The 21,877-nt window shown below is 47.6% G+C and overlaps 1 protein-coding gene across 12 annotated transcripts in view; it reads right to left on the reverse strand.

Moving 5' to 3' along the window:
- Positions 1-323: 323 nt before the first annotated feature.
- Positions 324-21,877, reverse strand: part of LOC140394956 (CUGBP Elav-like family member 4) — a 558,707-nt gene continuing 537,153 nt past the window's right edge. For all 12 annotated transcript variants that reach the window (XM_072482177.1, XM_072482178.1, XM_072482176.1 and 9 more), the window contains 3 exons: positions 20,283-20,426; positions 15,304-15,469; positions 324-13,091 (listed from right to left, as the gene is read on the reverse strand). In XM_072482177.1, coding sequence (XP_072338278.1) covers positions 15,342-15,469; positions 20,283-20,426 — 272 coding nt within the window. In that variant the 3' untranslated portion in view covers positions 324-13,091; positions 15,304-15,341. The remainder of the gene's footprint in view (positions 13,092-15,303; positions 15,470-20,282; positions 20,427-21,877) is intronic.

Raw genomic sequence — 21,877 nt, forward strand, 5'->3', positions numbered from 1 at the left:
GCCTCCTTCTGCATTGTAAATTCTATGATTCTAAACCACCTGCCCTTGACCTTAAATCCACGCCCCCCCCCTGGGTCATTGACCCCTCCACTAAGGTGAAAGGTTCCTTCCTATTCACCCTATCTTTGCCCCTCATAAGAGCATCCTCAGACTGTGAGAAGAGAAGTGCAGAGTGAGGGAAGGATAGAATATATTAACATCGCTTTGGGCAAGTGCCTCGGACACAGACTACTACCAGGAACCACATGTTGCAGAGAAGCAGTGAGTGAGAATCTCCCCTGCACTACAGTCCACTAGCACCACTAAAGACACTCAGACTCAACTGTTATTTAAATTTCTTTAATGTATGATACAGTATTTCTTGTCAGCCTGAGTGAATAGAGCATTGTTTTGCTTATGTTTTTTTTTCAGAATCTCATCTGTCATGAATATGTAACACAGAAATAATAACACATTATACAAATAATTCAAATATATTTATATATAAAAAAAGTACTGTACCATTGTCAAGGACAGCCAAGGAGTACCAATTAAATAAAGCTCTTCAGCAACTGAACCATTACAATAAATATATAAATTATAAAGAGAAGTCAAAGTATGTACAGAGATAACAAGAACCTTTCATCATTCAGGGTAAAATATCCAGGTCATTCATTACAAATCGAATGATGCGGTTTCGAATTTCTTGAACATCTGCAGGAATTGTCTTCTTAAATTGTAAATTATAAACAATGTAAAATACGCGGATTTTCCCAGAGCAGTCTTCAGTGCTTCTCGGAGAGCACGCAGGGTGATCAGCATCTACACCAACCCCACATCACCCTAACCCACTGAGGGCTCTGGAAAATATCCGCAGAAATGAGCAAAATAAAGAGAGCTGGTGGGGCCTGGACGCCACAGTGAGTCTGATGCTGTCCTTTGACATCCAAGCTCAGATCCAGCCCAGGCTGATGGGGATTGAAACTCATTGTCTGCTGGCTGGAAATGAGATCTTACTTCAAACCTTCTGATGAACTCAACCCGGCTCCCAGCTGTGGAAATGGTGCGTTTGGGAGGGTTGGCCCAGATGTTTTAGCACTAAAATTGGCAATCTCACTCAGAGAGGCCACGTGGATGGATGGCGTGACGACTGGGGGGTGGGGGGCAGAATCAAAATGCTACTTTGGCCTGGTGTGGGGGTATGACTCTCTCTTCAGACTGTCGCAGAAGGGGAGCTCTGTGCATAACCCAGTGGTGTGACTGGCCCAGGAGGGCTTGATGCCTGTCTGCCCATCGCTGGCACAGCATGGGTGCTTGGAACCTGGACGTGAAATTGGCATCGAGGGCAAGCTGCCCATGATTACAACTGTCCCAATTTCACCTCCAATTTGGAAATTATGGGACTGGACAATTTGCAATGTCAGTATTGCGCCCGGCGGGATTTTCAGCTCGCCCTAACGTTCGCTCCTACAAGCGTCTCTCGCTTCTCCTAACTCCAGAAGGATGAAGGGTTGCAACCTCTCGGGCCCCCAACTCCTGCTGCTACTTGAGCAGTGGATCCTCGGTGAACCCTCTCAGTATTAGACCTTGGGGGAGGGTGGGGGCAACTAAACTCCGATAAGCACACCAAAGGAAACTCAGGAACGTGTATGCTGGAGAATATCTGCAAGTCTCTACTCAAGATGCAATAAAACACAGATTTCAAAAGCAAACCTCAGGAGTTTACCTCTTTTCTTCAGCTTTTATATGTGGACATGGGTCATTGATAAATCTCCAACGGTGTTGCTCTGGGGGAAGTCGCTTGGAACTGGACTCTCGTTCAGTGGGTGTATCTTCATCAGGAGTGAGGTGGAGACCTCCAACTTCACACCCAATGCAAACACTTTATTCATACGTATTGGCAGCACTATTAACATGGACACGATAAACTATGGGCAACTTTAAATTCGAAAAACACCACATGGTGCTATCTTCTCTAGCAGCTTCGGGTGACCAGGGAGATTCTTGGGAGATGAGACGTGTGCCCAAGGGTCAAGACTGCTAGTGCATGAAAGATACATGCAGGGTCCCAAGATCACCCCCTCCACGTCCACACGCCCTATTTAAACCATCAGCTCGCACAGTGGACCCAAGAGCCTATTATGCATTAAGATGTCAGCAAAGGGAAGGGAGGATGTTGGGGCCAGCTTCCCAAGGTAAAAACAATTTCACAGGGAGCTATCAAAGTGCTTTGTGCATTTGAGCAATGGAACTACCTGCCCAACCAGCTTTGTGCCTCAATTCGTACCTCATTTGAAACCCAGTGAGCTAAATATTCACTGAATTATGAAGTGTTGACGGGTGAGAGGGAACATGCGTCCAGCTCTCCTACTCTCCAGCAGCATGCTTGCAGTAAGTGTCATGGAATCAACATCTAACTGGCACAGGGTTCGTACTGTGAATGTTAGCAAAGAGTGACTCTCAGAGGGCTGCTACCTGCATTCTCTCCTGGAATCGTGGCATCACCTCCAAGGCACAAACGCACTGAAATCACAATTCTCAATGTTCTCATTGTCACTGTGTAGAAGGGATTCCTCTGTCCTGGGTCTCAAATCTCTGACAATTAAACACCCCCTCACTGCCCCCTTGTTGGATTCAGATTTCTATTGGCCGTTCCAGTCCTTTGTCATTTCAAACACATTTCCTCAGACCAGGCAGCACCCTAAATGGGGCTGGTTTAGCACAGTGGGCTAACTAGCCGGCTTGTAATGCAGAACAAGGCCAGCATTGCGGGTTCAATTCCCGTACCGGCCTCCCCGAACAGGTGCCGGAATGTGGCGACTAGGGGCTTTTCACAGTAACTTCATTGAAGCCTACTTGTGACAATAAGTGATTGTTATTATAAAATAATAAAACAGAACATTCTGGAAAAGCTCAGCTGACGTGTCAGCCTCTCCAGTCTGTGTGCCTGTTCTTTGGGGCTTTTTATAGACTCTTTTTCAGAGCTAAGGTTTCTCTCTCCACAGATGCTACCAGACCTGCTGAGTCCCCCCCACCCGCAGCATTTGCTATTTTTGTTATTCTTTCAGATTCCAGCTTTTAGTTTAGCATCCTAATGAGGCTGTGCTCAGCCAAGACTACACAAGTCATCGCAAAGAACCCCCTCCCCAACCCGCGCTTCCTCGTCCACCCTGGCGTCTACCAATTTCGGAACAGGGCCAGATCAGGGTTGCATGTGATGCCCCACGTAGCGGAAGAGCTGACTAACACCCTGTCTGGCCTCGCACATGAAGAGAATGGGCGCGTGGAAAGAGTAGGGGACCAGTGAAAATCTGCGCAAGTTCCAAATGATTGGGGTTTGTAAAACGCCAAAGGTTCATTCGGCTTTGGGGGAGGGGGGGCATCACTTTTGGTCTTCCCGGTCGTGAGTTCGCATCACGGCGGGAGAGTGGAGAGGGCTGGGGGTGACAGGGCAGGAAACAGGAGGGGACAGGGCTAGAGAATGCACACAGCAGCAGCACATAAAGAAAGACACACAGATACAATAGGACAGGTGCAGAGTGAAGGAAGGGGAGGGACACAGTAATAAATCAGAAAGCACCCGCACCGCAAGAGATGCAGCAAATAAAAAGCAGACAAAAGCCTTTGTTTTGGAATAGAGAGCGAGCAAAGCGAAATCAGAGACACAGCAAGAATACTGGGAACCCAGATCAAGGAAGGCTGATTTGTTTTTTCATGATCTCACTTCACCGAGCAAGGACAGGACATATTAGGAACTTGACAAAAGAATTGGTGATCATTAGATTGGATTGTTGATAGTTCTTCGTATGACAAAAGTGTGGTTATTCCCTGGCACTGTGGCCCTCAGCCTCCAACCCCAGCAGCCAGCTCAGAGGCTCACTCCAAACCAAACAGCAAGTCCAGGCGCTGGCTCCATAGTCCATTGCTGCCAACAGAAACACGCTCCTGGGAAATGTGTTGACTGGGAGAATCAAAATATTCTCTTCCTAGGTTGGGCTATTTAATCCATCAACAGCAGCGACGCAGCAGGATGAACATACCTACGGTATTTTGGTCTAAGGGATTTGAGGAGACTTACCCTCTGCACAAGTCCGTTCGCGGGAGGACAGCGATGGAGCCTTAATGGTTTCCAAATGGAGACGTGGCTTTATCCCCGTCAGAGACTTCCACTTTCCTCAGGAAAAGGCAGCATCTCAATACAACACAGTTGAGGTACTCAATCGCAAGTGTCATTTCATAGAATCATCGAATTTACAGTGCAGAAGGAGGTCATTCGGCCCATCGAGTATGCACCAGCCCTTGGAAAGAGCACCCTACTTAAGCCCACGCCTCCACCCTATCTCCGTAGCCCAGTAACCCCACCTAACCTTTTTTTGGATACTTAGGCATGGTCAATGCACCTAGCCTGCACATCTTTGGACTGTGGGAGGAAACCTGAGCACCCGGAGGAAACCCGCGCATACATGGGGAGAAATTGCAAACTTCACACAGTCACCCGAGGTCGGAAATGAACCCAGGTCCCTGGAGCTGTGAGGCAGCAGCGCTAACCACTGTGCCACCGTGCCGCCCAAATCCGTGAGACGGGACCATGGAATAAGTCCCTGCGGCTGTAGCCCACACTTCCATCCGGCCCCCGTTGTCGGTATATCAGGCTGGGTTCACTTTTAGGCTGTAGGTCTTGGCTGTAGCTCAGTTGGGTAGCACTCTCGCCTCTGCCAGCCTCCATCCCCCCCCCCCCCCCCCCCCCCACCCAACCAGGGGATTGGGCATTCCAAAAATGCCCACAAGAGGGTGAAACTCCAGGCTAATACTAAGCTTCTACTCTTCAAATGAGATGTAAACCTAGCTTTGACAAAGAGTCAACGTTAGCTCCCTTCTCTCTCCTCAGATGCTGTCAGATCTGCTGAGATTGTCCAGCATTTTTTGTTATTGTTCCAGGTTCCGGCATTCGCAGTAATTTGCTTTTATCTTCGTGTTAAACCCAGGTCCTCTCTGCTAGGCGTGTGACATTCTTTCAAGGGCAAATCCCGGTGCCCCAGCTCACATCAGATTAACCGTGCTTTCTTGGCACTGTTTGTGGGAGCTTGCTTTGCCCACCTCAATGGCAGTAAGAAGTCTTACAACACCAGGTTAAAGTCCAACAGGTTTGGTTCGATGTCACTAGCTTTCGGAGCGCTGCTCCTTCCTCAGGTGAATGAAGAGGTATGTTCCAGAAACATATATATAGACAGATTCAAAGATGCCAGACAATGCTTGGAATGCGAGCATTAGCAGGTGATTAAATCTTTACAGATCCAGAGATGGGGTAACCCCAGGTTAAAGAGGTGTGAATTGTGTCAAGCCAGGACAGTTGGTAGGATTCCGCAGGCCAGATGGTGGGGGGGTGAATGTAATGCGACATGAATCCCAGGTCCCGGTTGATGCCGCACTCATGTGTGCGGAACTTGGCTATAAGTTTCTGCTCGGTGATTCTGCGTTGTCGCGCGTCCTGAAGGCCGCCTTGGAGAACGCTTACCCGGAGATCAGAGGCTGAATGCCCTTGACCGCTGAAGTGTTCCCCGACTGGAAGGGAACATTCCTGCCTGGTGATTGTCGCACGATGTCCGCTCATTCGTTGTCGCAGCGTCTGCATGGTCTCGCCAATGTACCACGCTTCGGGACATCCTTTCCTGCAGCGTATGACTGCATGGTCAGAAGAAAAAAGTTATCAACAACTTGGGAAATGGATGGCATTGGTCCGAATTGGTTGTTTATTCCTTAAAATGGAACTCCAGTTCAGACCAGTACGATTTCCAAGTTTAACTGGTTCTTTACCAACTGGAAAATTGTTTTGCAGTGAAAGGCTCTATATAAATGCAAGCTCTCTCTCTCTCTTCCAGTCAGCTACAAGCAATGGACAGAGTAACAGACAGAGCAATGATTTCATGCTGTTAGATTGCTCTGCACACAGCCTCGAAAGCTCCTTAATTCCATCCTCAATATTTTCAGTTCGCGTGTCATTCACCCTTGTCCGTTTCTGCAGAGATGGTCCATTGTTGATGCCTGACGACTGGCTGAGCTGAGGATTCACCCGCACCATATTGAAACTGGTGGACTGCATTTCACAAAAGGTCATTTTACACGACAGATAAAGAAATCTTTAATCCCATTAGAGTGGGCTGGAATCAAACCAAGGCTCAGAGATAAAAGAGCAATTTATCAGTCTGGCATTGTCACTTGGTCCCCAATAAAATGGATTCCTGACCTCTAATGAGCCAGAATAACCACACATTAATTCTTAGCAACTTCAAAAAAATTAACTACTACCGTAGAAAGCATCCTATCAGGCTGCATCACAGCCTGGTATGGCAACTGCTCGGCCCAAGACCGCAAGAAACTTTAGACAGTCATGAGCACAGCCCAGTCCATCACATGAACCCGCCTCCCATCCATTGACTCTGTCTACACCTCCTGCTGCCTGGGGAAAGCGGGCAGCATAACCAAAGACTCCTCCCACCCGGCTTACTCACTCTTCCAACTTCTTCCATCGGGCAGGAGATACAAATATCTGAGAACACGCACAAACAGATTCAAAAACAGCTTCTTCCCCGCTGTTATCCTGACTTCTAAACGACCCTCTTATGGACTGACCTCATTAATACTACACTCCTGTATGCTTCACCCGATGCCAGTGTTTATGTATTTACATTGTGTACCTTGTGTTGCCCTATTATGTATTTTCTTTTCTCTTCATGTACAAAATGATCTGTTTGAGCTGCTCGCAGAAAAATACTTTTCACTGTACCTCAGTACACGTGACAATAAACAAATCCAATCCAATCCAAAGCCCCTCCTCTGATTAGTTGGTGCCACTTGGGACCGTACTCTCCTCGTTCTGTTGCTGTCAATGGACTCAATGAGATGTGACTAAGGTCAACAGCAACTGATAAAGAGAACCTGAAGCTACATCCAGGTTGCCTTCCTCACCTATCCCCCGTAACCCCGCCTAACCTGAAAATCCCTGGACACGAAGGGACAATTTTAGCATGACCAATCCACCCAAGCTGCACACCTTTGGACTGTAGGAGGAAACTGGAGCACCCTGAGAAAACCCACGCAGGCACGGAGAGAACGTGCCAACTCCACACAGTCATTTAAGGTCGGAATTGTGCCCAGGTACCCGACGCTGTGAAGCATCAGTGTTAACCACTGTGCTGCCAATCCTTATCGATTATTCGCACGTTCTCAAAACAAACAATAAAATTATATTTTAAGGTGCAAGTTGGATACAAAGCGTATCCCAGCTGCCAACTCTGGCTAAGACATTCAAGATCATACCCTGGATTTTCAAAATTGATAATTTAAGTTATGACTCCGCTGTAGTACAGTGAAGCAAAAGGTAAAGTTGCCATAGTCCCAGATGACCATAGGCTGTTTGTCCCTTTGAGGGGGAGAGCTGACTGGTGGTGGTTTAACCTGAGGGTCACCATGCCTCAGATGGGGGCAAGGTTGAGAAGCCGGTACGACTGTGAAGTATTCCATTGTTTGCTGCTGTTCTTCGGTATTGAAGATGTTGTGGTCCTATTTGAAGAACAGCAAAGCTATTCCTGTTGTCGGTACTGGTTGTGATAGTGGATTTGTATCCTGTGGTTCAAATCCTACTATGTTAAGTTAGTGGAATTGAACTCAATTATTCTGGGCTATCACCAGCAAACAATGGCTATGCTCTGCCAGATTAATGTAAAAACTCAAATACTTCATTGATATCCTTAAACCTGCCACCCTTACCTGATCTGGGCCAACACATGACCCTGTCCAACATTGTGGGCGTGAGATATTTGTCTTCACTGCCTGTGTGGCAATCTGGCAAGTCAATGTTCAGGTGGTTTCCTAAAGGGGGCACAATCCAACCTCCTAGAATACCACCCAAGGACAGCGTTGTTAACACGCTAAGGACGGATTCTCCCTCAAGATCATAGAACAGGATTTTATGGCCACAAATCAGGATGATGTCAGTCCAGCGTCATCAAGACAATCTCCCAGATTAGGGAAGCCAGATTGAGTGTGGAAATCAGAAGCCCCTCCATCATTCTGAAATAGCCAATTAACAAGCCATTGATGTTCTTAAAGAGCCAATTGCAGTTTTTCACTTGCCAACTTACTGGATACTGTGTGACGAAGAGAAAGCAGTGAAGAAAGCTCTGAAAAAAACGCCAGGAAAAAGAGGAGGTGATCGAGGAGTAGAATTACCCCACCCACATCTACAAAGTGATGAAGCGGATTCACCCAAGACACCGGAATCCCCTCCAAGGCCATGAACGTCAAGAACCTGTTCGTCAACATCTTCAAGCATATCGTGGGCGACGCTTCCAGCCTGGCCGATTGCAACAAGCGCAGCACCATCAACCCCCGGAAGATCCGGACCGCCGTGCACACCTGCTGCTGCCCGGGGAACTGGCCAAGCTCGCCATGTCCCGGGGGTCAAATGCGGTGACCAAGTACACCAGCTCCAAGTGAAACTGTACCGGACAAACTAATCAACTGTTAGGGTATCAGACAAGAAAATGTTTGGGGGAGTGCTTTACATCAGGTATGAGGAGATGGGTGGAAGAAAAGGCCCAACAACAGGACCATGGCTAGTGTGTGGCAGCATAACCTGTTGGTGAATTGGCAATATTTGCACGTTTTTTTACTTCATTTATTCTCAGTTTTTGAACCTACCAGAAGAAATAACGAGTGCGAGATGGCCTTTAAATTGGTGGCTATGATTTCCTGCTCACGCCATAACCCCACTCCCGCACCATGCCCCAGCCGGGTCGCTTTGACCGGGGACAGAGTCCCACTTCACACCACCAACTGGATGTCCTTCCCACCAGCCAATCGCGTTTGGTTCACTGGGGCTGAGACAGCTGAGGCGGGAGCAAGCCCACCATTCACCTCCAGTGCTGCCTCCCTTACCCTGCCAAAAACTTTCAAATCTATTCTAGCTCATGAGACAGCACAGGGAAGGACACTCACCTCATCAAACCTGGGCTGGTACGTTGAGAGAGCTATTCTTCAACCCACTCCCCCTGCTCATCCCCCATATCCAGGGTAAGTTTTCCCCTTTAAATATTTAGCCAATTCCCTTTTGAAAGTCATTATTGAATCTGTTTCCATTGGTCTTTCAGGCAGTCAATTCTAAGTCATACAAATATCTTCATGTGGTCTCTGTTTTTTTTCTTCAATGACCTTGAATCTGTGTCCTCTGATTCCCAACTCCCCTTCCCACTGGAAACAATGTCTCCTCATTAACTCCAACAAGAGCGCTCATGATTTTGAAGACCTCCATCAAATCTCCTCCAGGTCTTCGAAGAAGAACAACCCCCATCATCGATTGGCCAATGAATTAATTAATGGTGAGAGCATACAACGACTGCCACATTTGCCTATGTTACATCAGGAACTTCACTTCAAGACTAATTGCTTGCAATAAGTACTTTGATGTGATAAAACACTTCCGGAGGCAGAGGTGACCCGCAATTGACCTGTGGCGGGATCTTCCAGTCCTGCCGATGTCTATGTCCCTCATCCTCCACTGCAGGGAAACGCCCTGCAGTTGGGGGTCACTATTATAGAATAGAATTCCTACAGTGCGGAAAGAGGCCATTCGGCCCATCGATACTGCACTGACCCTCTGAAAGAGCACCCTGCCTAGGCTGATTCAGCCACCCTACCCCCGTAACCCCACCTAATATGCACATCAATCGACACGAGGGGACAATTTAGCACGGTCAATCTACCAAATCTGCCCATCTTTGGACTGTGGGAGGAAATCGGAGCACCCGGAGAAAACCCACGGAGACAGGGGGAGAACGTGCAAACTCCACACAGGCAATCAACCAATGATGCTGGAGTTGAAACAGAGTCCCTGTGAGGCAGCAGTGCTAACCACCGTACAGCCTTGCCGCCATGTAATAATAATAATCGGTTATTGTCACAAGTAGGCTTCAATGATGTTACTGTGAAAAGCCGTCTATGGGCAAGATCGGAAGATCCATTCAAAGGGAATTGCCGGAAAACGTTGGTCTAAATGTAAGTGCGCATTGTAAGAGATTTTTGCTGCACGGCATGATAGGCAGTAAACCAGTACCGAGAAACTGTCTTCAGTAAATAAGTAAAATCAGGTAGGTGGAACACGGTTGCAAAACCCGCCTGCACTGAGCTAGTGAATCTCGGACAGCAGGTAGTGACGGGATGGGGACACAGCAGGCCACTGACCCTAACAAGGAGAGAGCGAGGGCAGCACGGTGGCACAGTGGTTAGCACTGCTGCCTCACTCGCCGAGGTCCCTGGTTCGATCCCGGCTCTGGGTCACTGTCCATGTGGAGTTTGCACAATCTCCCTGTGTATGCGTGGGTTTCGCCCCCACAACCAAAAGATGTGCAGGCTGGGTGGATTGGCCATGCTAAATTGCACCTTCATTAGAAAAAATGAATTGGGTACTCTAAATTTATATATTGGGTAATCTAAATTTATATAAAAAAGCAAGGAGAGCCCAAAGTCAGTCAGAACTCCTCCTCCTGAACAGGGTTGGCTGAACCTGTGACGCCCATCGCAGCTGAATAGCCCAAGGGCATTTTCTATATAGATTCACCTACAACTAGGAATAGTGCAGGGGGGGCTGGCTTCATCCTCAGTGCCTTCAGGAGAACCAAGGAGTCAGAACGCCATTCTTAAAAACAATATTTGGAACAATCAATTTCTTTGGCTGAACTTTCTTTGGCTTGTCAAATCAATGATCCAATAAACTAACAGCAAGCTTTGATAATTTGGATAACAATCGTCATTTAAATTATCGTGCTGGAAGGAATCCTGACGAAAAAGCCTTCCGTTTCAGAATCAAATTCATGTTGCTTTGCCTGTTTTCAGTACGCCGCACTGAACCTGCCATGATGGTTTGAACTTCAGCCAAATACATTGTCTGTTTAGCCACGATATTATTCAATGGAACAGCCCATATGGCCGGGGAGTGGGGGGGGGGGGGGGGGGGGTTGCACCGCCATTTTGTTGCGCTTATTAAGGCAATGGATGTCAATGTGGGGAATAAAGCATTTTCCTTACAGATCAGCACCATTCGGAACAGCGGAGTGAGATTGAAACTCCTCTTTACCCTGTCTGCCCTGGACATGGAGCTCAACCCTTGATGTCAAACCAGCCTCGGTGAACTGTCTCCCATGTTGCTATGCTGCCTTGTGGCTCAGTGGGTAACCCTCTAGTCCTCTTAAAGTCACAGGTTGCGCGGCTGCCCGCAATGCAGAGAGCCGAGCACAAAAGCCCAGTGCAAGACAGAGAGAGTGCTGCACTGCCGTCTGTCAAATGAGATGCTTTGTCTTCTTAGACACACTTAAAAGATCCCACGGGAAGATTTTGAAGAAGAGCAGGGGAATTTCCCCCGATGCCTTCCCTGACTGAAATTCCTGCCTCGATCGGCAGCCAGTTTGGCCATTTATTTCACAGCGGTTTGAGTGAACTCACTGTCATCAATCAGCAACCGGAACCAATTAGCTGCTGCACGTCCAACATTACAAGCGACTCCCTTTCAAAAGAAAAGTTCTAAAGAGTTTTGGGATCTCCCGAAATCAGTAAACGTGCTGTTTAAATTCACCTCTTTCTTTCCCTGTCAATAAGTTTCAAATTAAAGGTTAGTTATGTGCTACTAATCCTTGGGTGATGAGGGATTGGGGGAATGATGGAGGTCCCGAGGGAGTGGGGTTGGGGGGGCAGTACTCCAGATTCATTTCATGGAAAACCCGTGCGGATAGGCGACTTTGTGGGAGCGGGGGTAGGGGGAAGGGGAGGGGGGGGGGAGCTGGTGGGTGAGTGAGCACCATTTCCCTCAGCTCCACCATTGACCCCAAAGCCTCTGTGGACGTCAATTTTGAGTGTTGCACCCTCGATTTTGGTCAACAGGCCTCGAACCAGAACTGCCCCAACAGCCCGTTTTCGTCCCATCTTCCCAGGGGAAGAGACATTGTGCTAAAGCCCCGCGCACCAAACCATCTGCACATTTTGGTTACACCATTCAATATATAAATTCCTTAACACTCAGATACAAAAAAAAAGGCCCTCGCCAGTTATCGGAAATGATGTGCTGTTTTTGTTATTTCGGGGGTTATTTACAATGTTTTTTTTAAAATCGAGAAGCTACACCACAAGGGATTTAATTTCTTCTGACCTTGTTTAAACCTTGCACTAAATCATCAAACAGGCAAATTAGTTGACTTGAATCAGGGTGGCAATAATAGGTCCTCAGATGGTTAAAGAAAGCCCACCTTCACCAAGAAAAAGCATTCAATGTTTTTCTCCCTCTCTTCGAAAGCAATCTTTTCAGAAATATAAGGAGCAGTATATCTATACACCATTATGTATAATTATATTTGTGATCACATTCTGCATGCAGTACCATCGCACCCCCTAAGCAGGAGATGAGGCACAAAAGTACATTTTAGTCTTTGTTTTCTTCTTAAAACTAACTCCTGTAAGGTTTCTACTGAATTTTGCTCCTCGTATAAATTTCCCAGTGTATAATACTATTCTAAGACCACTGAAGCGTTGCTTTTTTTTTAAATTTTAAAACAGTTTTAGCTCTTATTTTCCCCATGTTTTCACTATCAAGATAAGTAAAGAAAGCTGAACTCATATATTACATATACAGGCCCCCATAATAAATTAAAAAAACATCTGTTTGGTCCTTTTGATCCCTGAATGTCGTGGATTGAGAGATAAAGACTCAATGTGTTCTGCGTAACCATGTCAACCTTATGGATTCAAAAACACACACACAAAAAAAACCTCAGCCATGGCAACCATCGCCTAGGAGACCTAGCTGGGTGCTCGATGACACAGAACTGCACCAAAGCAGCTCCCTCTGCAACTTTTAAGACAGCCGTCCTTCCTACATCGTTTTACGTCACGTGTGCTATTGTCAGATCCAAGTCGCCTTAAATAGCTGCAATGAAATTTCACATTTTCAGGGTTCTCGAAATGTTTTCTCCAAGTTTTGTATTTCGTTGTCTCCTCCTCAGTACTGATATCAGAGGATCAGCCATCTCAAAAAAGTACCTTCCCCATAATCCACCGCCGTCATTGCCCTAATGAAAGAGGAAAGCATCATCAGGGCTGGGCCCAAACATGGCAACGTGGTCTACAGAGATTACAAAACAAAGGACTCTGAGCTCCCTGCTGCCAGGGGTCAAGGCAGCCTTCATCATTTTAAAGTTAATTTAAGGTTAAGAAAAGGTAAATGAAAGTAGTTTAAGTATTTATCACAGGATCTCACAGAGAAACATGTAATAATCTTTCTTATTGTCACAAGTAGGCTTACATAATAATAATAATCTTTATTGTCACAAGTAGGCTTACACAATAATAATAATCTTTATTGTCACAAGTAGGCTTACATTAACATTACAATGAAGTTACTGTGAAAAGCCCCTCGTCGCCACACTCCGGCGCCTGTTCGGGTACACAGAGGGAGAATTCAGAATGTCCAATTCACCTAACGAGCACGTCTTTCGGGACCTGTGGGAGGGAACCGGAGCACGCGGAGGAAACCCATGCAGACACGAGGAGAACGTGCAGACTTGGCACAGACAGTGACCCAAGTGGGAATCGAACCTAAGAACAGTGCTAACCGCTGTGTTGCCATGCCGCCCCTATGTTTGCACATTGGGGTAGTCGCATGTTAGGACAATCTGCTGAAGGGACCAGGATTTGGTTGGATCAGGGGCATATCATGACATATCATCCTAGGGATCATTATTCAACGCATAGGCATTAACAATGAACGTCACCAACATATGACAGTGGGATCTTATCCTCACCCACTGCTGTGCACATCGAGAGGGGAGGGGGTTAGAATAACGAGTGGGAATCCTGGCTCATTTTCCTGTGGCTCACCCAGGGCCACTGGAGCCAACTGCAGATCCTGAACTTCTGCCCAAACTGAGGCCATCGCACCAGGTAGCATTGGAACCCTTCCAGAAGTGAAGATTTTCCAGGAATATGGCCACCGCTCATCATTATAGACAGAGTCAAATCTGCTTAAAACCGGCCACAAACCCCTTCATTTTTCCATCCTAAATCTGCTAAAGTCTGATGCATGAAATTAGAGCGAACATTCTTCGACGGTCATTAAAACTGCCAAATGCACTAATGATAATTATTCAGCAAGGATGTGCCCCACATGGGCCCTCGCGACTTCCACTATCTCAAGATGCCTACCCCAGTGGTAGCTCCATGGCCATTTATTATGTTGCTATCATTTCCAGAGCCCAGTGAAGAGTATGACCCTCTTAAAATAAGCATGCCAAATATGAGTCATTGAAATGCTGAACCAATGCACAGGCAGATAGTCGGCCATTCAGTCCATCGAGACTGTTCCACGAGCAAAACAGGCTGACATGCACCCCAACTCCACTTGTCTTCCTTAGTTCTGGGACTTGCAAAACTCTAGAGGTCCATCAATCTGGTATTGACATTTTCAATTGACATTCCCTTGCCCCAGCCCAACTTGTCTTTTTTTGACCTCAACTGTTTTTTTTGGAAGGGGTAGAATAAAGATTCGGATTTCCACTACCCTTGGGTAAAAATAGGACATACAAACAAAGGAATTAGGAGAAGGAGCAGGCCATCAAATCTGCTTCACCTTTCAGTATGATCAAGGCTAGTGACTCAGCCTCCATTGCTTTCCAGGGGACGGGAAGCCCACAGACTAACCACCCTCGGTGAGAAAGGGAGATCACTTACTCTTAAACTGCCTCCCCCACTTCTAGTTTCTGCAGCGAGTGGAAACATGGGGGTAAATTTTCTGATCCTGCCCACCACGGGAATCATTGTGGGCAGGACGGATAATTTAATGGACCATTGACCTATGCCGGGAATTCCAGACCCTGGGCGAGCAGAACTGGAAGGTCCCGCCCATCGTCCTGGTATCCACCCTGTCAAGGTCTCTCAGGACCTTGCATGTTTCAATAAGATCGCCTCATCCTTCTGGACACCAATGGCTATTGGCCCAACCTGTTCAACCTTTCATCACAGGATACGCCCTTCAACTCAGGAATGAGTCGAGTGAATTTTACTGAACCACCTTTAATGCTGTTGTACCCTTTTTCAAATAAGGAGAGCAAAATTGTACACAGTAGTTCCAAATGTGGTTCCGCCAATGCCCTGTACAACTGAATTCCTACACAAAGCTTCCGTGAAACGGTCCTCCTACTATTCTGACTTTGCGGCAAAGTCAAACGTCAAATTTTTCAAGGCAAAGGGAAAATATATGAAGTTAATTAATAGCTGATGCCTTACCTAGAAAATCAGAAATTCTTGCCCTGACTCACAGTCAGTCAGTATGGGCGACTGGTGTCCTTTGGCCGTTTTAACTGGACTTTTAACCTCTTCATGCCAATCTGAAAACCATTCATAGCCTGGATGGCAGCCTGGGCACTGGTGGGGTTATCAAAACTGACAAAACCTTCAAAAATATAAAAAGATAGAAGAAGTTTTCAAGACATGGAAAAGTGAGTTAAGGGTGAGGTGACCCATTACCTGAGGCGGGCAATGTATTTGTTTCCTCACAGTTTTGCCCTAAGCCCTAGCGGAGCTGGAAGTTGTATTTTTTCGCTCACTAAAGCCAGCCCTGATGCCTCCCAGTCTCAGTTACTCAGCAATAAGAAGACCAAGGTCACACATTTGCCAATTTGTTCATGGACCGTACAGGTTCAATGTTCAATCCCAGAGTTGCACCAAGGGCTCTTTTCAGCCTGGGGGAACAATAGGGTTCTACAATTTTCTTTTGCCCCATGGGGTACAAATTGAAAGAATATCAGCCAGCGTTTATGAACATGCGAACAAATGAATTTGGAGCGGGAGTTGGACATTCATCCTACTCCTGATCAACACCCAATGTCTTTGTTACAAATCCTGTCAGATAAGGTACACTTTGGGTTTGACTGTGGTGCCCTCTGTAGTTGTGCACCTTCCAAACTTGTGCCCTCACCAGCTGGAAGGCCAAGGGCAGCAAGCGCATGGGAACGTAACCACCTCCATGTTCCTCCTCAGGTCGCACACCATCCTGACTTTGATGTGAAGCCGCGCTCCTTCATGACCCACCGGTTCAGAATCCTACAACCCCATTCCTAACAGCACTGTGGGAGCAACGTCCCCGCACGGACTGCAGTGGTTCGAGGAAGCGGTTCACCACCACCTTGTCAGCGGCAACCAGATTGGAACAGAAATTGCGAGCAAGGCTGAGAGCCCAAGACTGAATGAAAAGAAGTCGCGCAGCCTGTTGCCATTCATTGGTGGGGTTTATGCATGGCCAATGGCCATGTGGGGAGGCCAGAGGAAGTCTGTCGGCACTCACTAATGCACATCCAGGGAGAAATGAGAGGAGAAAGGAAGAAAGTCAGATGGAAAATCAATATGAGGAAAACTGCTAACCGTTGATTCTCCTCCACCTCCTTCTCTACCAAGTTGGCTTGGCTGGTATTGGGCTCAAAGACCAAACGTTTTGGGCTCAAGCCCCACTCTTGGGACTGAATAATAAAACTAGGGCTGATGGTCCCAATGTGACCGTGTCAACCTTTCGGATGGTACGCCACATCCTGTCTGCCTGTTGAAAGAGCCCATGGGACAACTTGGCGGAGAGCTGGGGGTTCTCCTGATGTTGTGGCCAATGTTCCTCCCTCGATCGTCAAATCAGGAAAGAGGAAACCTGGCCATTACGAGATCTTGCTGTGCCCACAACGTCAAAATGAAGTGCTCTGGGTCTGTTTGCGAGGTGTGACAGGACATTACAGGAATATAAATCCTTTTCTTATTTAACTTGAGGCTGGCATTAAGCAGCTTGCCTCGCTACTCTCGTGGCTACATATCTGACGTGGCACAGGGCAGACTCATGGCCCACCATTCTGTCCCTTTTCCCTGTGCTAGCTTTTAAGGAGAGTAATGTAATGACTCCTGTTTCCCTCCACTTTTCCCATTGCCCAATAAGTTGTTTTCCTACAAGTGTTTGAAAAATTTGGTTAGGTATGTTGGGTGGGATTCTCTCAGCCCAGGGCCGGGACGAAGAATCCCCGCGACCGACGCGAATCGCGCCACGCCGCCGGGACGCGGTTCTCCACAGAGCGGAGAATCGGCGCCATTGCCGTCGGTCGGGGGCCGCTCTACATGGCCCCCCGGCCGATTCTCGGCCCGGGATGGGCCGAGCGGCCGTCACAAAAAACCCGAGTCCCGCCGGCGCCTGCTCTCAGCCGGTGGGACCTCGGCGTGGAAGGGTCCAGGGGCAGCCTGTCGGGAGGGCAAGAGGGGATCGACCCTGGGGGGGTCCCTCCGTTGTGGCCTGGCCTGCGATCGGGGCCCACCGATCGGCGGGCCGTCCTCTCGGGGTGGGGGCCTCCTTTCTTCCGTGCCGCACCCTTTAGCCCTATGCCATGTTGCGTCGGGGCTGGCGCGGTGAGGGGAGCCACTCTGCCTGCGCACGTTGGCGCCGGTGCCACTGCGCATGCGCGGACCCCCGCAGCGCCCAGCTGACGCCAGGATCAGCAGCTGGAGTGGCGTGCTGCCCCCCTGCAGGAGCGAGAATTGCTGATCCTGAGGCCATGTTGACGCCGTCGGAAAACGCAACGGCATTTACGACGGCGTCAATGCTTACCCTCAGGATCGGAGAATCCCACCAGTGATTTTGGAATCCACTTCCAGCACCGTTTCAGGCAATGCATTCCCGATCACAAAAACCGGCTGTGCTAAACTGATTTCTCCCCCACTTCAGTTCTTTTGCCAATCTCCTCGGGGCCCTGTGCTCCTGAGTTCCGGCACCTTCTGCCACTTTTTATCCTATCAAAACTGTTCCTGATTTTGAACATCTCAGTCAGATCAATTCTCAAGCATCTGTGCTGGCAGGAGAACAAGGAGTTCAGTAAGGGAGGAAAGATTTTTTTTTTCTACACGGAAACAAGTTTTGTGAATGGCTGAAAGCTCCCAGTTTCCCCTTTTCCCCTTCTTTCGTCCCTGACATTGTGTCTGGAAATTGATCGGAATCTTCAATTTACCATATTGTTTTGCTGGGCTGTATCTGAGTCTCTGACCTTCACTTGTTAACTGTTTTATTTCGGATTAGTTGTGTGTCTTTTTTATTTTTAATTTTGGAGACCTCGGTTGCCAGGGCAGCAGGAGGGAAGGGAGGATAACTGCTTCAGTCTCCCATCATAACTGAAATCCCTCACCCCTGCTACATTTCTGCTCCATCCTTCAACCATTAAACATTGGTTGGCCTACAAGAACAGGAAATCACTTTCAGATTGAAAACCCAAATTCTGAACAGCATTCCAGATGTTTAATTTTAGTTCACTTTGTTACCCAATTAAAACGGTAAATAGGCGCGCTGTTAGAATGTGTACTAGAGGGTGGGAAACTCACTCTGCACTTGGTTCAGTGTTTCATTGTGCCACTGGGTGGCAGCATTTCTCACCATAGATCACACAAGATTATCCAATCTCTTACAGTGCAGAAGGAGGCCATTCGGCCCATCGAGTCTGCACCAGCCCTTTCCAAAAGACCACTCTACCTAGGCACCGCCCCTCCTCCCTCGTCCCCTTAGCCCCGTGCACTGATCCACCTCACCTGCACGTCTTTGGACTGCGGGAGGAAACCGGAGCACCCGGAGGTAACCCACGCAGACAACGGGGAGAATGTGCAAACTCCATGCAGACAGTGACCCGAGGCCAGAATTTAACCCGGGTTCTTGGTGCTGTGAGGCATCAGTGCTAACCACTGTGCCGCCCCATGGCATAACATCAAGCAGTTACCAGACTGGCTGACATTCTCTGAGATGGTTAACTGGAGACCGAATGTGCCTGGACATCATCAGCAAGGTTGAATGACCAGCAGAGAGAAGGATGTATCAAGCAATGGTAATACAGAAACACAGAATGGTTACAGCATAGAGGCCATTATTGGCAATGCCAAACGTGGATTTTAAATAGTAATTTGTAGCTAACTGAAATAATTAAAATACTCATTCGCTGATAAGGGTTCAATTTTCTCACGCAGCACAGTGGTGCAGTGGTTAGCGCTGCTGCCTCACGGCGCCAAGGACCTGGGTTCGATCCCTGTCCCGGGTCACTGTCCGTGTGGAGTTTGCACATTCTCCCCGTGTCTGCGTGGGTTTTGCCCCCACAACCCAAAGATGTGCAGGGTAGGTGGATTGGCCACGCTAAATTGCCCCATTATTGGAAAAAAAAGAATTGGATAGTCTAAATTTTTTTTAAAAGGGATCAATTTTCTTGTGGCGCAGTTAACTCGCTTGCCTCGGAGTCGGAATGTCGAGGGTTCAAAACCCACTCTGGGGACTTAAACGCAGAAAGATCAAGGCTGGCACTGTAGTGCTGCCCGGCTGCTGCACTGTTGGTGGTGCCATGTTTCAAATCAGATGTTAAACTGAGACCCTGCCGGCTCCCTGGGGTGGGTGCTTTCTATTCCTGAATCAGCATCACCGAAAAAACACGTGATCTGGTCATTTTCCCATTGCTGTCTTGGGGAACATACTGTGCGCAAATTGGTTGCCATGCTTCCTACATAACAACAGTGACTACGTGTCAATGCAAAAAGTACTTTATTGGCAGTAAAGGGCTCTGGGTTGTCCAAATATTGAGAAAGGCGCTATATAAATGAAAGTCTTTTTTTCAAATCCAATATGGACACTTTTGCTTTGATTCAGGCAGATGCCAAAATGGCTCCCTGGAGTGACGGGAATTGGCTATTAAACTAGCCACAGGTAGACAGATGGTTGAATACATCCACAAGAACTGTCAACATCTGCCCAATGAAGCTGTCTAGAATTGGCCATACCTTGGGATAAGGACTGAAACAGCAGTTGGCAGAGGATTTATCCTATTGCTAGCCTAAGAGGAAACCAGCCTGTCTCCAAGAATCAGCCACACCCCTTACTTTGCCCAACTTTCCAAGATATTTGATCCCATTTTTCAGTGAGTGAAGAATGTGGGTCATTTCAATTACAATCAGCTAAAGGTTGGCAACACAGGTTGAATGCTCCTTTGATATCCTCACAGAGCAAATATCGGACAACTTTGGTCACAAAGGCTTACACGGAGCCACAGCATTTCCAGCCTCATTGGGGGGAGAGGATTCCAGATTTGTGTGTGTACGGACGTGCTGATTTCAATCCCAGCCTTAACTTCTAAAACTGACGATCGCGGGCGCACAGGAATTTCACTCGGCCCGTCTAAATTCCACGGCTGAAGATGTTGATTGTAACCTAGACTCACCGAAGCATTTACTCTGATTGGTCGCTCGGTCCATGAAGACCTTGGAGGAGATCACGGACCCAAAGGGCAGAAACATTTGCATGAGCTCACTGTCTCCAAACTCCTGGGGCAGGTGATAAATGAAAAGATTGCAGCCTTCTGGCCCTGGAAAAGGAAAGATAAAAGTGGCATCAGCAGAGAGAAATGTACCCAGCTGGAGAGGCTGCAGGGGGGGAAGAACAACAAGACTGACCCCAGTGAAAAGAGGACAGGCTCGGAATAAATTCAAACACTGAAGTTCCAGCTGGGCCTCACTCAAATTCATAAACTATTAAATAATGCAGACAAATAAACCCAATCTAATTCCCACCAAGAGAAAAGGGTCAGTCAAAATGAAAGTGCAACCAAAATCAACATTTGGAAATGTGATTCAAAGGCTTCAATGGGAAAGTTAGGGAGGGATGAGTTCAATGGGAATGCTATGATCCTGGACCAGAACTCCATGTTTTTGGTAGGTTCCAGTGAGGGATCAATAACATCTTGTTTAAAGCAGACAAATCTTAGGCGCTTGTGAAGAAAATAAAGATTCCACGGGTTTTTAAAAAAAACAAAAACTTTTACTATATAATGTCAGGAGGGTAAAACAATTTACAATATCTATCTTATACTCTAACATTCAGAGTTAATATGAGGTACGTGTGAATTAACTGTGGTTGAACTCGCCACACTGCACAATGAATGGCAGATATGACCAAGGCAGGTTCCACGGATTTCTCTACAACCCACACAGGCATCAGTAAACTCTTGTGAGTGCATCAATCACCTTGAAACTCTGTCTCTCTACCTCTCATGAAATAATCCAGCATTCACTTTCAAACATCTTGCCTCGGAATTCTCTGCGAAATTCTTAACAACTCCGATGGCCTCAATGTCGGCCCACCTCCTAGGGTTTCAATCTCGTCTTCGAGACGCCGTTCCCCTGGACTCCCAAGTCTACACACGAGCACCAACCCCACAAGCCCAACTTCAGCTTGTTGGCCACGCTGAATATACTACTGCAAAGGGGAACCTTTGCCCCAGAAACCCACAGCATGGAATCACCAATCTTCGGCTGCCTTCTTAGATTGCCAAACTTCCCCTGAGCCCTCTTCACTTCAGCTCTGTTAATCACAGCTCTTTTTCAACTTGGAGCCTCTTTCTCTTCACCTCTTTTTAACTGGGATGTCTCCCTGTCTCCGCTCTCTGTTCTCTGCCTGGAACCTTTCTCAATTATGGCGCTTGGATCACATGACTCTGTTTTTGTGCCATTTTGCTTTTGCACGGATGCACCGGGTCCACCCTCGGCCGGAAGAACTACCAAATGTCAGATTGCAAATGCACGCCCACTCTCGGCCCATGCAACCACGGAACTCCTGAGAATGGTCGGGACTGGAAAAACCCCTGCTCCTCTCCATGAGAACATAAAACATAGAACATACAGTGCAGGAGGCCATTCGGCCCATCGAGTCTGCACCAACCCACTTAAGACCTCACTTCATAGAATTTACAGTGCAGAAGGAGGCCATTTGGCCCATCGAGTCTGCACCGGCTCTTGGAAAGAGCACCCTATCCAAGGT

Source organism: Scyliorhinus torazame, chromosome 18 (genome assembly GCF_047496885.1).
Source record: "Scyliorhinus torazame isolate Kashiwa2021f chromosome 18, sScyTor2.1, whole genome shotgun sequence".
In the NCBI taxonomy this organism is placed as follows: domain Eukaryota; kingdom Metazoa; phylum Chordata; class Chondrichthyes; order Carcharhiniformes; family Scyliorhinidae; genus Scyliorhinus; species Scyliorhinus torazame.